Raw genomic sequence first — 18,074 nt, 5'->3', positions numbered from 1 at the left:
CAGAAAATGTTGCCATGGGACTTCCCACGTGACAGAGAAACTCCAGAAGGGAATCGGCATTCTTTAAGTGAAGCCATACTTTTTTTTTAATTAATTAAAAAAAATTTTTTTTAAATACCAAACACAAACATTCATTACTTTTGATCATTCTGTTCTACATATATAATCAGTAATTCACAATATCATCCCATAGTTGCATATTCATCATCATGATCATTTCTTGGAACATTTGCATCTACTCAGAAAAAGAAATAAAAAGAAAACAGAAAAAAATTCATACATAACATACCCCCCACCTTTCCCCCTCACTGGTCACCAGCATTTCACTCTAAATTTATTTTAACAATTGTTCCCCCTATTATTCATCTTTATTCCATATGTTTTACTCGTCTGTTGATAAAGGAGATAAAAGGAGCATCAGACACAAGGTTTTCACAATCACACAGTCACATTGTGAAAGCCAGATCATTATACAATCATCTTCAAGAAACATGACTACTGGAACACAGCTCCACATTTACAGGCAGTTCCCTCCAGCCTCTCCACTATATCTTGACTAACAAGGTCATATCTGTTTAATGCGTAAGAATAACCTCCAGGATAACCTCTCGACTCTGTTTGGAATCTCTCAGCCATTGACACTTTATTTATCTCATTTCACTTCTCCCCCTTTTGGTTGAGAAGGTTTTCTCAATGCCTTGATGCTGAGTCTCAGCTCATTCTAGGATTTCTGTCCCACGTTGCCAGGAAGGTCCACACCTCTGGGAGTCATGTCCCAAGTAGACAGGGGGAGGGTGGCAAATTTGCTTGTTGTGTTGGCTAGAGGGAGAGGCCACATCTGAGCAACAAAAGCGGTTCTCTTGGGGGTGACTCTTAGGCCTAATTTTAAGTAGGCTTGACCTATCATTTGTGGGGTTAAGTTTCATATGAACAAATCCCACTGGGGGCTCAGCCTATAGCTTTGATTGTCCACACTGCTTGTGAGAATATCAAGAATTCAACTTGGGGAAGTTGAATTTCCCTCTTTCTCATCATTCCCCGAAGGGGACTTTGCAAATACTTTTTTATTCACTGTTCAAAACTTTTTTATTAACTGTTCAAATCACTCTGGGATTTATCAGGGCATCACTCTGGACAAACCAACAAAATCTCATGCTGTACTCAAGGTTGCATGTACTTATGGTGTTCAATTAAGCTGTCTACATAAGTTGTATTAGGAAATGCACTAATCAAAATATAAATTTTGTACCAAATAAACATTTTTGCTTTAGTTTCACATATAAAGTAAAATTTAAAAATATTAATTACCATCTATTTACTGCACCCTGCAGTAATGACATTCCTTTGTTCTTCCTCATGCAAAAATATTTTTTAAATTTGTACATTTAGTCACTATCATTATACACTCTAGGCATTCCTAGATTATACCATCTCAATCTTTATCGTCTATCTTTCTTTCTGATTTCATTTGTGCCCCCAGCCCTCCTCCCTCTATCATTCTCACATTCAGCTTCATTCAATGTTTTAACATAATTGTATTACAGTTATGTATTATTGTGATGTCCATTTCTGGGTTTTTACATTCAGTCCTGTTGCACAATATGTACCCCTTCAGCTCCAATTACCCAATATCTTACCCTATTTCTACCTCCTGATGGTCTCTGTTACCAATGGAATTCTCCAAGTTTATTCACTAATGTCAGTTCGTATCAGTGAGACCATACGGTATTTGTCCTTTTGTTTCTGGCTAATGTCACTCAGCATAATGTCCTTAAGGTCCATTCATGTTGTTAAATACTTCATCACTTTATTCTGTCTTACAGCTGCATAATATTCCATCGTATGTATATACCACAGTTTGTTGAGCCACTTGTCTATTGATGGACATTTGGACTGTTTTCATCTCTTCACAATTGCAAATTCTGCTTATATAAACATTAGTGTGCAAATGTCTGTTTGTGTCCTTGTCCTCATGTCCTCTGAGTAGATACCTAGCAATGGTATTACCGGATCATATGGCAATTCTATATTTAGCTTTCTGAGGAACCGCCAAACTGCCTTCCACAGCGGTTGCACCATTTGGCATTCCCACCAGCAGTGAATAAGTGTGCCTCTTTCTCCACATCCTCTCCAGCATTTGTCACTTTCTGTTTTGCTGATAATGGCCATTCTAGTGGGTGTGAGATGATATCTCATTGTGGTTTTGATTTGCATCTCTCTAATAGCCAGGGAAGTTGAGCATCTCTTCATGTGCCTTTTGGCCATTTGTATTTCCTCTTCTGAGAAGTGTCTGTTCAAGTCTTTTGCCCGTTTTGTAATTGGGTTGGCTGTCTTTTTGTTGTGGAGTTGAAAAATCTCTTTATAAATTCTGGATACTAGACCTTTATCTATCGTTTCCAAATTTTGTTTCCCATTGTGTAGGCTGTCTTTTCACTTTCTTGACAAAGCTCTTTGATGCGCGAAAGTGTTTAATTTTGAGGAGTTCCCATTTCTTTCTTTCTTTCTTCATTGCTCTTGCATTGGGTATAAGGTCTAGGAAACCACCGGCTAGTATAAGATTTACAAGATATTTCCCTACATTTTCTTCTAAGAATGTTTAGGTCTTTGATCCATTTTGAGTTCACTTTTGTATAGGGTGTGAGATATGGGTCCTCTTTCAATCTTTTGCATATGGATATCCAGTTCTCTAGGCACCATTTATTGAAGAGACTGTTCTGTCCCAGGTGAATTGGTTTGACTGTGTTATCAAAGATCAACTGTCCACAGATGAGAGGGTCTATATCTGAACACTATATTCTATTCCATTGGTCATTATATCTATCCTCATGCCAGTACCATGCTGTTTTGACCACTGTGGCTTCATAATATGCCTTAAAGTCAGGTAGCATGTGACTTCATTTTTTTTTCCCTCAGGATACTTTTAGCTATTTGGGGCACCCTAACCTTCCAGAAAAATTTGGTTATTGGTTCTTCTGTTTCTGAAAAGTAAGTTGTTGGGATTTTAATTGGTATTGCATTGAATATGTAAATCAATTTAGGTAGAATTGACATCTTAACTATATTCAGTCTTCCAATCCATGAACATGGTATGCCCTTCCATCTATTTAGGTCTTCTGTGATTTCTTCAACAATTTCTTGTAGTTTTCTTTGTATAGGTCTTTTGTTTCTTTAAATTTATTCCTAAATATTTTATTCTTTTGGTTGCAATTGTAAATGGAATTCTTTTCTTGATTTCCCCCTCAGACTGTTCATTACTAGTGCAAAGAAACACTACAGATTTTTGAGTGTTGATCTGGTAAGCTGCCACTTTGTTGTACTCATTTCTTTGCTCTAGTAGTTTTGCTGTGGATTTTTTTGGGTTTTTGACATACAGTATCAAATCATCTGCAAACAGTGAGAGTTTTACTTCTTCCTTTCCAATTTTGATGCCTTGTATTTCTTTTTCTTGTCTAATTGCTCTGGCTAGAACTTCCAACACAATGTTGAATAACAGTGGTGATAGTGGACATGCTTGTCTAGTTCCTGAAATTAGGGGGAAAGTTTTCAGTTTTTCCCCACTGAGGATGATGTTAGTTGTGGGTGTTTCATATATACCTTTATCATTTTGAGGAAGTTCCCTTCTATTCCTATCCTTTGAAGTGTTTTCAACAGGAAAGGATGTTGAATTTTGTCAAATGCCTTATCTGTATCAATTGAGATGATCATGTGTTTTTTTCTGCTGTGATTTGTTGATACGGTGTATTACATTAATTGATTTTCTTATGTTGAACCACCCTTGCATACCTGGGATGAATCCTACTTGGTCATGATGTATAATTCTTTTAATGTGTTGCTGGATTCGATTTGCTAGAATTTTGTTGAGGATTTTTGCATCTATATTCATTAGAGAGATTGGTCAGTAGTTTTCTTTTTTTGTAGTATCTTTGTCTGGCTTTGGTATGAGGGTGATGTTGGCTTCATACAATGAATTAGGTAGCTTTCCCTTCTCTTCAATTTTTTTGAAGAGTATGATCAGGATTGGTAATAATTTTTTCTGGAATGTTTGGTAGAATTCACATGTGAAGCCATCTGGTCCTGGACTTCTCTTTTGGGGGAGCTTCTTAATGACTGATTCAATTTCATTACTTGTGAATGGTTTGTTGAGGTCTTCTACTTCTTCTCAAGACAAAGTTGGTTGTTCATGCCTTTCTAGAAAGTTGTCCATTTCATCTACATCGTCGCGTTTATTAGCATAAAGTTGTTCACAGTATCCTGTCATTACTTCCTTTATTTCTGTGGCATCAGTGGTTATGTCTCCTCTTTCATTTCTGATCTTATTTATTTGCAACCTCTCTCTTCTTCTTTTTGTCAATCTTGCTAAGGGCCCATCAATCTTACAGATTTTCTCATAGAACCAGCTTCTGGTTTTGCAGGTTTTTCCAATTGTTTTCATATTCTCAATTTCATTTATTTCTGCTCTAATCTTCATTATTTCTTTTCTTTTGCTTGCTTTAGGGTTAGTTTGCTGTTTTTTCTCTACTTCATTCAAGTGGACAGTTAATTCCTCGATTTTTGCCCTTTTTTGTTTTTTGACATAGGCATTTACGGCAATAAATTTCCCTCTTAGCACTGTCTTTGTTGAGTCCCATAAGTTTTGATAAGTTGTGTTTTCATTTTCATTTGCCTCGAGATATTTACTGATTTCTCTTGTAATTTCATCCTTGACCCACTGGTTGTTTAAGACTGTGTTGTTGTGCCTCCACATATTTGTGAACTTTCTGGCATTCTGCCTATTATTGATTTCCAACTTCATTCCTTTATGATCTGAGAAAGTGTTTTGCATGATTTCAATCCTTTCAAATTTATTGAGACTTGCTTTGTGACCCAGCATATGGTCTATCCTTGAGAATGATCCATGAGCACTTGAGAAAAAGGTGTATCCTGCTATTGTGGGGTGTAATGTTCTATAAATGTCTGTTAAGTCTAGCTCATTTTTTGTATTATAAAAATTCTCTGTTTCTTTATTGATCCTCTGTCTAGATGTTCTGTCCACTGATGAAAGTGTGGAATTGAAGTCTCCAACTATTATGGTAGATGTGCCTATTTCTCTTTTCAGTGTTTGTCTCATGTATTTTGGAGCATTTTGGCTTGGTGCGTAAATATTTATGATTGTTATGTCTTCCTGTTGAATTGTTCCTTTTATTAATACATAGTGTCCTTCTTTGTCTCTTTTAACTGTTTCACATTCGAAGTTTAACTTATTGGATATTAGTATACCTACTCCCGCTCTTTTCTGATTGTTATTTGCATGAAATATCTTTCCCCAACCTTTCACTTTCAACCTATGTTTATCCGTGGGTCTAAGATGTGTTTCCTGTAGACAGCATATAGATGGGTCCTCTTTTTTAATCCGTTCTGTCAGTCTGTCTTGTGATTGGGGAGTTTAAACCATTAACATTTAGTGTTATTACTGTACGGGTAGTACTTTCTTCTACCATTTTCCCTTTTGGACTTTATATGTCACATCTCATTTTCCTTCTTTTTACCTTTACTCATAGTCTTCCTTTCTACACTCTTCTCCACACCTCCCTCTCCTGTCTTTTCATATCTGCCTCTGGTGCTCCCTTTAGTATTTCTTGCAGAGTCGGTCTCTTGGTCACAAATTCTCTCTGTGATTTTTTGTCTGAAAATGTTTTAATTTCTCCCTCATTTCTGAAGGACAATTTTTGCTGGATATAGAATTCTTGGTTGGCAGTTTTTCTCTTTTAGTAATTTAAATATATTTTCCCACTGTCTTCTCGTCTCCATGGTTTCTGCTGAGAAATCTACACATAGTATCTTCTTGGGCTTCCCTTGTATGTGGTGGATTGCTTTTCTCTTGCTGCTTTCAAGATTCTCTCTTTCTCTTTGACCCTTGACATTCTGATTAGTAAGTGTCTTTGAGTACATCTATTTGGATCTACTTTCTTTGGGGTATGCCGCACTTCTTGGATCTGTAATTTTAAGTCTTCCATAAGTGTTTTCTTTTCATAAGAAAAGAATGGGAAATTTTCAGTGATAATTTCCTCCATTAGTTTTTCTCCTCCTTTTCCCTTCTCTTCTCCTTCTGGGACACCCACAACATGTATATTCATGCGCTTCATACTGTCATTCAATTACCTGAGTCCCTGCTCATATTTTTCCATTCTTTTCCCTATATTTTCTTTTGCTTGTTGGATTTCAGATGTTCCATCCTCCAGTTCATTAATCCTATCTTCTGCCTCTCAAAATTTACCATTGTAGGTTTCCACTGTTTTTCCATCTCTTCTACTGTGCCTTTCATTCCCATAAGTTCTGTGATTTGTTTTTTCAGACTTTCTATTTCTTTTTTTTGTTCATTCCTTGCCTTCTTTATATCCTCCCTCAATTCACTGATTTGGTTTTTGATGAGGTTTTCCATGTCTGTTCATACTTTCTGAATTGTTTCACCTCCTCTATCTCATTTCAATTGCTGGTTTGCTCCTTTCACTGGGCCATATCTTCAATTTTTCTAGTGTGATTTCTTATTTTTTGCTGGCGTCTAGGCATTTAATTACCTTAGTTTATTCTGGAGATTGTTTTCACTTCTTTTACCTAGAGTCTTCTTGCTGGATGAATCTGTTGTCTGTCTGTTCTCTGACATTCAGTTCAGGTTTTTCTGGACCACTAGCTTAGATTTTGTTTAACAGAGGAGAATTTTTCAGTTTTTGTTTTCTTGTTTCTTGCCCTGCCTGTATGGTGCCTTTCCCCCCCACCCTTAGGAGGGTCTACTTAGGTATTATAGATCCCAGCTGGATTTTCCCAGACCAAACTCAGGCCTCCTATCAGGAGGAAAGAGTCACCTGCATCAATTTTTCCTGAGTGTAAGACCCAGCAGGTTGAAAGACTTTCCTGTGACGTCTCTGGACTCTGTTTTTCTTATCTTGCCCACTATGTGGCACTTGTCTGCCTGCAGGTCCCACCAGCATAAGATAATGCGGTACCTTTAACTTCAGCAGACTCTCCCTGAGTTCTGGGGGTGATTGCAGCCAGTCCAGCTGGTCCAGACTGTGGTACACTGTGTGTCTGGTCACTGATGTGGCCCCAGGAGCTGTTTTCTGTACTGTTCCTGGTTATTTAGTAGCTGTTCTGGAGGATGAACTAAATCCCATGCCATCTTGGCTCCTCTGCAGCTATACTCTTGTTGATGCCTTAATTTGGACATTTTCATGGCTTTAGAACTGTAAACTTTTAACTTAATAAATCCCCCTTGTAAAAGCCAACCTATTTCTGGTATACTGCATTTCAGTAGCTTTAGCAAACTGAAACACCATCCATAGTGTTCTTCTACAAACTCGTCTCCAACTATACGCATTTGCTGTTCTTTCTGCTAGGAATCCTCTCACTCAAAATCAATGCCTGGCTATCTTCTCAATCAGGTTGCAGCTTAAATGTCACCTTCTAAGAGAAGCTCCCCATGACCACATCACCTAAGGTTAGTCCCACCTCTCCATTTACCACATAGTAATTCTAAAATTTTTAATTGCACTTAACAATTGGTAATAATCTGATTATTTATTTTACTGACTTTTCCAACTATAGATGAGACTCTCCTTGTCTCATTGATCACTGCTAGCTTACCCACATCTTACCTAGAATATTTACTGAATGTTGTAATGAAGGAGGTTGGACAAAATTTATCTTCATTACAATTTTGCCTAGGGATGGATTTCTTTGCATGTGCTGATTTAAATGTATGCTAAGTAGGCGAAAAGGTTTATAGTCATAGTAAAACCTCAACCACTGAAATTTCACTAATTCAGAATTTGTAACAATTTAACTTAGACTAAATGGAAATTTACTTTTGGACTCTAATGAAAAAATAAGTTATTAAATTATTCATATAAACAATATTGTAGAAGGCACGTGAAATTAAGTAAATGAACCATTTTAAAATGTTTTATAATTCATTAATATTTTGTAAGACAACATATGTTATTGTTCTAGTTTGCTAGCTGCTAGAATGCAATATACCAGAAATGGAATGGCTTTTAAAAAGGGGGAATTTAATGAGTTGCTAGTTTACAGTTCTAAGGCTGAGAAAATGTCCCAATTAGAAATGTCCAATGAAAGGCATCCAGGGAAAGATACCTTGGTTCAAGAAGGCTGATGGAGTTCAGGGTTTCTCTCTCAAGTGAGAAGGCACATGACAAACACAGTCAGGGCTTCTCTCTCGGCTGGAAGGGCACATGGCGAACACGGCATCATCTGCTAGCTTACTCTCCTGGCTTCTGGTTTCATGAAGCTCCCCAGGAGGCATTTTCCTTCTTCATCTCCAATGGACTCTCCGCTTCGTGGTGCTGCAGCATTCTCTGCTCTCTCTGAATCTCTCATTCTCCTCTTTTATAGGACTTCAGAAACTAATCAAGACCCACTCAAATGGGTGGAGACATGTCATCCCCTAATCCAGTTTAACAACCACTCTTGACTAAATCACATCATCCAGGGAGATAATCTCATTACAGTTTCAAACATACAGTATTGAATATGGATTATTCTACCTTTATGAAATGGGATATATATTAAAACATGGCTTTTCTTAGGGGGCATACTTCCTTTCAAACCAGCACAGTTATTAATACAAACAAATCTTAATAATTAACCAAAACTGGCTTAGCAAAATTTGTTTGGAATTAATTCCATGAGCTTTAAATGAGCTGAATATTGGTTTTTTAAATATTTAAATGTTCATACTTTTCAGTAACTCAGACTGGCCTATGCCCATGTTAGTTTAAATGAATGTTTTACTATGTGGTAATTGCTGTTAGATGTGTAGAATATAAACTGTTAAAAATTTAAAAAAAAGATAAAGAGATATTGAGAGACCTTCCTGTGACACTATGCAAGATGGCAGCCACCATGGGCTCAGACAATTTCTGAAAACAAATATACAGTCTTAAAATAGAGTGTGGACCAAAATACTCAGAAGCACCACCTTTTGTAAGATGTAATAAAAATTAATATGGAGTTAATAGTTCTAATGGAGTGGTAGACCCAAGAGCCATATTAGTGCTAGCAAAATGGCAGAATTCATATAGCATTAAAGTTGTCCTCCAAGAGCTTTGGCACCTAATGATGTCTTAAGAAAATATGAAACTCCCTAGGCTGCCTGAAGGACAGTGTTTCAACAATTATTCAAAAAGAAAAACCACAGGCCCTTCTCCTACCCTCATTTGATTTAAGCAGTCTTCATTTCCCACAATAGTGCATTTTCTAGATACGTCTTGCAGAACTCAAAGTACTGGAAAGAAAGGTCCCATTCAAAGGCATTTTATCTGAAGATATTGAAAATGATACTAGTTTCTTGTCCATTTGAAATATATAAGTTGAGCTATAACAAATCATACTGTCAAGTTTAACTACTGTCCATGCAGCTGAATTTCTGGGATCAAGAAAGTATACTAATATTGGTTCCATCATAACCGATGAAGTACTGGGGCAATGGAGCACTGGGGCACGTCTAACTCAACTATGAGAAGACACATCACACAATCCTCTTGCTGCTGATTACATGGCCTGGGGTACTGGTCAATTCCCTCTTCCCCTCCTCTTGCCTTCCCCCTTCTTTCCCTCCCTGAACAGCCCTTCAGATTGGGATGGCTTATGAGAATAGATGTGAAGGTTTCAGGCCACAGCCTGTGGGACTACTGCTCGGTGTGTGAGGGTGTTTTTCTATAAAAGTCTTAAATGACTACCCCTTTCCAAGCCATTGTCCCTTCCCCACTCTCCACTACCGCTCTTCCCTAAAGAATAGATTTAATCCCCTCTACTCCCTTCTGAAATTGGCCTTTGGTAAGGAATTCTTTTAGGGCTTTCCCCATAATTCCCCTGCCTCCTTTACCAAAGGGTATTGCTTTTTCCTTCCTCCTCCTGAAGTCCCTTTCTGCACTATCACCATTCAACACTTTCCATTACACTTCCTTACTTTGGTCAGAAGCCATCAGATAAGGTTGGAAAAAGTCTCTGACCTCCCTCATTTAGTCTTGGAACACAAAAAACCTGGGAAATGAATACTGGGTCCTTGATCTTGCCACCCTCTACAATCATCATCAGCTGATGCATTTTTTTTTTTTAGTTCAGGTTTTGTTATGATGAAAAGGAACAGTCACCAGGGTTACTGAGACTGCTAGCTCTCAAAGTCCTTGATGGTTAAATGTGGAGAAAAGCCACATGAAAACACTTGCAAGCACACACAATCCCTCTGAATGAATTGTTTTCTTTTCTTGTAATTGCTTTTGCTTTTAAAGATTAAAGAAATTTTAAACAAACAGGGCTCTCATTTGGACATCTTGCAATCCATTTGGATCTTGAATGAAATATGATAATTGGAACAAAAAAAGAACTTTGAATTCAGTGCACACTTTGGTTTTGGTGTTGCTGTTTCTCATGATCCCCAGACTAAGGAAAGAACTTGGTGTGCACGGCAGATCCTTCAAACTGGAGAACTTCAGTTCCTGAAAAATCGCTGTGTTTTCCCACTTTTCTCTCAGGACCACTAAATGCTAAAATGTTACATGCATTCCAAAAATAAAAACAATTCATTGTGTCCTAAAGTTTTGTATGTTTTTTTAAAAATATATTACTGTGTAAATACTACTTTTCGAAACAGCAAATATCAACTGTGAAAAGCTACTGATGTTTCCATTAATCTTTTCCTGGGGAAAACTTTAGTTCTAAGACTTTAACATCCTATAAGTAAATTTTAACAGTATTCCATAAGCAGCCTTTTTATTGAAAGACCATTGCCTGATTTGACATAATAAAAAAAGTGTGCATTACTAAAAATAAAAAACAAAAAGAGACTGAGAAACTTACATATTTTTTCTGTAAAGCATCATAACATCCTAGCATCCTAAAAAAACAAAACAAAAACAAGGATTCTTTTTTAACTGAATACATTTCCAGAAAACAGTGTTTTCTTCATTAATATCCACATTATTTCACTGCGAAATAGTATAAAAATTCTTATTAAAGCCCCCTTATTAACTAGCTTAAAAAAACATATAAAATGTTAACAGAGGATGGAAGTAAAAATTAAATATTGCACAGCTATTTACTGGAAGCAATAAAAGGAAAATGCTGCCTAAAAACGCTATGTGCACACAGGCATGAAAAATGGGAAAATTTTAATGCAAAAATTCAAAGGCCCATACATATGGTGTTCAGTAGTAAAGAAGGAGTCACTAAAATTAGGTTAACACTGAAAGGTATCCAAGGAACAAAATAGTGTGAGTTAAGAAAAAAATAATTTCCTATCTTTCAGTATTATTTTACTTACCATTTCACTAACTGTGTTGATCCTGGACAGTTTTTATCTTCTCTCAGAATTTTAACACAAAGATCTAAACACAGAATGATGATATAAATACAGAGCTCCTTAAAGACAGTAAACAGGTAGAAATTTTAAAAGAAGATTATTTTCTTTAGATATGAATTATTAATGGCAATGACCTGCGAGGTAATTAATATTATTAATATAATTAAAGGAAGAAAGGATATATGAAAATAAATATCTTTATTATAAAATGGAATCATATTGATTAGGATATATGTTGTTGGGTAGGAAAATTTCTATTTTTAAAAGTTACAGAACACAAAAGTAGATATGATGCTTTCATCTAATTGTTAGCCAAAAATCTTGGATATTTGCTTTGGAACCTTATCCCAGAAAAATACTTGTAAAAGGGCAACAACAGGTTAACTGTCTCTCAGAGACAAAGAACCCTGCAAAGAAGCAATATGTAATAGTGGAAAGGACTGAGACGATCTCTCAGTCTCAGATTCCTTATTGAAAAACAGAGATGATAATATCTACCTCATAGGGATGGAATATGAATTAAGATACCATGCATAAAGTGCTTAACATAGTGTCTAGCATACAGTTGATGCACACAACATATGGAAGTTATTACTGTAGTATAAACTTGCTGTATTATTTTTACTCTCTTAAAATAGTGTAAGAACACATACTTTCACAGAATAAAGTTCTAAATAATAGACTTTTTCTATTTACTTTATCATTATAAGAATACTGTCAGGTGAAATTATACTTGAAAAACTGAGGAAAAATTTTTATGTTTGGGTGCTTTTAGGCATATTGAACATATTTTTAGAAAACCACTTAGATGTCCACACAAAAACGTACATACATGTGGCATTATTCATAATATCCCAACAATGGAAGTAACCCAAATGCTTATCAAGTGATGAACTGATAAATTAAACGGAGCATATTCATATAATGGAATATTATTCAGCAATACAAAGGAATGAAGTACAGATATATGTTACATTGTGGATGAACCTTGAAACCATTATGCTAAGTGAAAGAAGCAAAGGACCACACGTTGTATGATATCATTTATATGAAATGTTCAGAATAGGCAAATTTATAAAAACAGAAAGTTGATTAAGGATTGCCTAGGGATGGTGGTTTGGAAGGAAATGAAGTATTGCCTGGCAGGTACAGGGTGATGAAAGCATTATAAAATTAATTGTGTGGTTGTACACAACTCTGCGAATATACTAGAAAAAAAACATTGAATGTACACTTTAAATAGGTGAATCATATAGTATGTGACGTATCTCAATAAAGCTGTTATTAAATAAGACACTTAGAAATCAAAATCTCTAAATAAAAAATTGTAGTTTAGAGAAAGCAAAATTAAAACAACATTGCTAAAGAAAGTTTTAAAACAAGTAATATATTACCATCTAGATATCTTGTTCCGTAAGCACATTCTGGAAATATTCCTCTCAAATACGTGATGCAGGATACTGAAACTGCTAGAAGCCTCTTCACTAACACTAAAGACTGTTGCTCAGTTGATATCTTATTGGGAAATACCAACGCACTCTAAAATTCAAAGAAAATTAAAACATTTTATGAGCTATTTAAAAAGTAAAGTTTCCCCTTTTTCAGTTCTGCTAGATTCTGCCAACTCAAAGTGGAAGGAATAATTGGGAGTAGCAACTTGAACACAAAGGTGGTAAAGAACAGAACAGAGTAGATCCGCTCTATTCACCACTCTTCCCAATCTGACTTTCCTTTTTTTTGTTGAAATATTTCTTCAGAAAGGATGGTCTAAATCTGGATACAAGAAATACCTCTCGTTGTAGATCTTTATCAGTATTCTGTCTTTGGGATTTTCACTAATTCAACAGAGAATACTGGTGGAAGAAAAAATCAGTTTCAACTGATAATTCAATTATTCATTCCAGTAAAACATGAAATCCAGTGAAATGTGATTTAAGTAGCTCTTGGCTATAATTGTAGGCAACTATGAAGTTAAAACAAGTAATAATTACCTTTTTTCTGTTAAGTCATAAGTAAATTATGTTCTAAAAACAAATGTAAATGGAATCAAGGAAACAAATCAGCATGGGAAAAAAAGCTGTTTGGTATTTTGGAATGGAAAGGAGAAAAACACAATGAAAAGGCCAAAGAAAGGCTCAAACTTATGAACGTGAATATTATAAGGAACTTTTAAGGTTATTTTCATGAAAAATGTGTAACAAACTGGCTTATGGGAATATAGTTATGAGCATACCGTTTGGAGGATTTAGGGGAATAATATACTTTTATTTAAGAAGAATATGCATTTTGTAGTTCAAAGAAACCCTCAAACAAAAAAAGCCATACATGCTAAAAGTAAAAACCTAAAATTGTGAAATTGTAACCCATGTCAAAGTCTGAAATATATTCTACAACTAATTGTGGTGCTGTGCTTTGAAATTTATAGCTTTTTTTGTATATATGTTATTGTTCACAAAAAAAGAAGGAAAAAAAAGTCAATTATGATGATAAAGTATTTAAGCCCTCCAGTCTCCTATACTTTGGAGCAGCTAGAAGGAAAATACAAGAGGATCATTTGGTAGCCCATGACAAACTCTGGGATCTATCCCATAACCACTTTTTGAAGAGTGCTTTGAAAACTATTGCTTTTTTATTTCTTTGCTTTGTATATATGTTATACTATACAATAAAGAGAGTTAAAGGAAAAAAAAAAGAAAGTTTCCCTGGAATTAAAGTGAGTTCAATTTTGCATAAGCATGGTATTCTCCCCTTAAAACTCCTCTCCAGAGTGGTTGGTAATCCCCAGAAAATCCCAGTACCTTCTAGAATGTGAGGATGTTTATCATTAGCAGCCTAATGATAATGTGCATAAAAGTACTTACGAATCTTGTTAAAGAAACTCCTTCAAAGTTAAGTGCCTGTAAACATGTAATACTAGGGCAGTTAATACTGATTCTCTCTTTGGACACTGGCTACTTTTAATGTCACTAACTGTAAAGTAAGAGCCCATGCAGAGATGACAATTTTACCTTTGCCTCTGGGGTAGAGAGAGGACAGTGATGAACAGTAATTTTAATAAAGCAGCAGAGCAGCATACACTGATACCCAATGTAAACTAAATCTGAAACAGCAATTTAATCAACATATCAAACACCCAATACAGTCTTCCATTAATTCAAAATAATTTAGTAAATAGCTTCATTTCTTAACACATGGGGTTTCCTCGATATCATTAAACTCTCAGTCGACTCTAACTTTCAAATATAAAATTAAAGGAGCTGAGACTTTAAGAAACAACAAAATCAGCTAAATTAAGTTATGAAAATTCATACCATGGATGCTCTCTGCAGCTGTGCAGTGGCCATCTTCTTGTTCAAGTATTTCCTTTAATTCGACCTTGTGGCCCCAATATAAGCTTTTATCAACTTCCAGCTTTATTTTTACTCCCAACACTCTAATTTACTACATGGAAAGTCAGAAAGTATTTTATGAGAATATTAGAGGACGCCTTTACTTACTATGGAATCTACTTATAAAGCAGAGGATTAATTTCCATTTTGCACTGTGTAAAACTCTTTTTAAGAGCTTTTCAAAATGGCGCAATTTCCCTACTTTTCTTCATAGGTAAACATTAGGTAAGGAAAACTACCTTAACCAAATCCTTTAAAGGGATCTTTTATTTCTATTTTTAAATTTGTAGATTATTTTCAAACTATCATAAACAACTAAAATCAGGTATGTTTCCCTCCCTGAACGTTAACATGGTTCTGGAGAGAACACACTGTCATCCTGTACAAACCATAAAAGAGCAACAGAAAATATTACAGATTTTTGTGACTGATTCTGAGTCTTCAATTATAACCTGGCATTCCGATTTTTGTTTCCACTTTCACTTTTCTTAATCAGTCAATTCGACTAGGAGAGTTTACATTAGAGTCAAACTTCATAAAGGAATCTAATATAAATGTTTAGACCTATCCTAATGAAGTCTGGACGAGGTGCCAGGATCACCTAATCTCAAAAACCTCTTGGGAAAAATACACTTTTTTCTCAAATATTTTGTCATTTAGACATTTTAAAACTTTAAAGAACAGGAGAGGTGATCAAAAACAGATTTTTAAGAAAAACTAAAGAAGGATAAAAATATATAAATATATTACGGAACATCTGAGGCGGCCCACGCAGACAGGCAGCCGAGAGAGCCGCACGAGATGAGTGTCCGGCTCAGCGCGCATGCGCCTCCCTCAACGGCCGCCCGCGCCGGCGCGCCAGGGCCCTTCGTTCGCCAGCCTGGGAGCTTTTCCCGCCAAGGGCCCTGCAAGGCACGCCGGGAGCACCAGCGCCGGAAGCTCCGGAAAACCCAGAGGCTGGTGAAGGAAGTCTGCTTGCTTGTGCGAAGCCCTTGGGTGGCCAAAGTGGGCGCAGTCGCCATTTAACTCATCAAATTAGTTTGATTGTTTACAGACTTCTGATTTTGTTATTGGTTTTACCACTTGCAGCATTTATGCCATATACTCTCCTGCATCTTCAAGAAACCATTTGCTTTATAAATCTCCAACCTAGATATTTCCACTGTATGATGTCCATGGGGACAATAGATGATTTTGAATGTAATGTCTCCTTCAGAAGCAAAATCGTTGAATCAGAGCTGGTGGGTACATAGGACATTGCCTAGTAGTACAACCTTCTTATTTATCTGACTTTGTTGTACATCCAAATGGATTGTGTAAGCCGTGTAAACTTACCATGATTATTCATAAACTTTGATATGTCTGTATTACCTTTTGGAAAATAGCCATTCCAGATATGGAAGGATTTGCCCCAAAACATTCAATTAGAAGAGGGGTCACTACTAGAATCCAGTTTCAGGATCAGAAATAGTGAAAAGTTTGGTCTAGTAATTATTTTGCCTTATATTTCATACTTATCATTTACCTTCACTATTTCATTCTTACTTTGCTTCTCACAAGAAACTTAGAGGAAAATGGGGCAGGTATTAGTCCTATTTTAGTGATGAGAGAACAGACTCAGGTAAAAATTACAACTAATTTCAGTGTTGGTAGAGTCCCTCTACACCGCACTCCTAAAGGCCGTGTTAAGTTATGATCTAGTGCAGCACATGGCGAACATGGCGGCATCTGCTAGCTTTCTCTCCAGGCTTCCTGCCTCCTGAAGCTCCCAGGAGGTGTTTTCCTTCTTCTTTTGGTATTTCCAAAAGTCGCTGGCTGGTGGACTCTCTGCTTTGTGGTTCTGTGGCATTCTGAAGCTCTCTCCAAAATGCTGCTTCTTTTAAAGGATGGGAGTAAACTAATCAAGACCTATGTGGAATGGGCGGAGACATGTCTCCATCTAATCAAGTTCAATACCCACAATTGATTGAGTCACATCTCCCTAGAGACTAATCAAGTTCCAAACTATGGTGCTGAATAGGGATTGGAAGAAACCATTGCTCCCACAAGATTGATTAGGATTAGAATATGGCTTTTCTAGGGTACATAAATCCTTTCAAACCAGCACACCCTCCCAAGCATGTTGCAGCTCCCTCAACCAACCAACACTATAATTTCCCTTTCACCCCAAACAGAAACCCTACCTTCACTTTCAAGTGAACTGGAAGACAATTGAAATCTTCCATTCTGAGGAACAGAAAGAATAAAGATTGAAGAAAAGTGAAGAGAGCCTGAGGAACCTGAGGGGCACATCAAGTGTGCCAACATATACATTGTGGGAATCACAAAAGAGAAGGAAGAGTGAAAGTGGCAAAGAGAATGTTCAAAGTATTGAACTGATGGCTGAGTAATGGCTGAAAACTTCCCAAATTTAACAAAAGACATGAATAAACACATCGAGATGAGTTATGTCCAAGATGTGTGACAAACACATCTCTTTTACTCAAAGAGAATAAACCCAGATAGACCACACCGTGACATTTTATAAAAGAAGCAGGATTGCTTCCGTATCACAAGTCTGTACTTTAACATTAATAACTGTGTTTCAATGTAATTTGCTTCCTTAGTAATCCTATGTATTTTATTTTATGTATTTAAAAACATTTGGAGAAAGTTTCCATAGGCTTCATCAGACTGCCAAAGGTGAAGAACTCCAGTTTGGTTCCACTTAAACTTACTTGAAAAATTATGAGCAGAGCAAACTCCTCCTCCCAGCCCAACAACCACCAGTCTGCATTCTGTCTCTTTAGATTGTAGAAATAAATGGAGAACATCCAAATAGAGAACACCCAAATGAGAACCGACAAAGATTATTTACTCAGACCCTGCCACAGAGTGGAGTTTGGCAGGGACAAAAAGGCAGGAAGAGGAGTGGGAAAGCATTATAGTACAAAAAAAGGGAGACTTCAGGTATGTGACTGAAGGTGGACTAACTAGAAGTAGAGCATCCTTGGTATTGGTTAGGAGAGTATGTTTGGCTTTCTCAAGTTGGTCCTAAGTTGAAAGTGGAGTAAAAATTAGGGAAACTGTCAGCTATCAACCCAGTCCTGGTTATTTTCTGCTAGTTGTTACTGGGATTATGGTTTAGCCACTGGACGGGTTGTTGCAAATAGTGGGTTCGATCTTCCTCACATGTTTATTGCAGATAGTAGATCAGGGTTCTCTTCTCTTTTGTCCGTTTCTGTGTTCAATCTCTCAGGATTTACCTATTCTGGCTATTTCATATAAATGGAATCATACAACATGTGACCTTTTGCATCTGGCATCTTTCACTTACCATAATATTTTTGATA

At 36.4% G+C, this 18,074-nt stretch overlaps 1 protein-coding gene across 2 annotated transcripts in view; it reads right to left on the bottom strand.

Moving 5' to 3' along the window:
* Nucleotides 1–15,613, bottom strand: part of HORMAD1 (HORMA domain containing 1) — a 38,097-nt gene extending 22,484 nt beyond the window's left edge. For both annotated transcript variants that reach the window (XR_013173950.1, XM_077156127.1), the window contains exons 1-5: nt 15,493–15,613; nt 14,665–14,794; nt 12,748–12,892; nt 11,315–11,378; nt 10,852–10,888 (exon numbers count right to left, since the gene is read on the bottom strand). Coding sequence is in view for 1 of the 2 variants with exons in the window: in XM_077156127.1 (XP_077012242.1) it covers nt 10,852–10,888; nt 11,315–11,378; nt 12,748–12,892; nt 14,665–14,697 (279 nt within the window). In the remaining variant the exon portion in view is untranslated. The remainder of the gene's footprint in view (nt 1–10,851; nt 10,889–11,314; nt 11,379–12,747; nt 12,893–14,664; nt 14,795–15,492) is intronic.
* Nucleotides 15,614–18,074: the final 2,461 nt, after the last annotated feature.

Source organism: Tamandua tetradactyla, chromosome 4, assembly GCF_023851605.1.
Source record: "Tamandua tetradactyla isolate mTamTet1 chromosome 4, mTamTet1.pri, whole genome shotgun sequence".
Lineage (NCBI taxonomy): Eukaryota > Metazoa > Chordata > Mammalia > Pilosa > Myrmecophagidae > Tamandua > Tamandua tetradactyla.
Note: the sequence above shows the minus strand (reverse complement) of the source record. Positions and strands in the feature narration are given on the sequence as shown.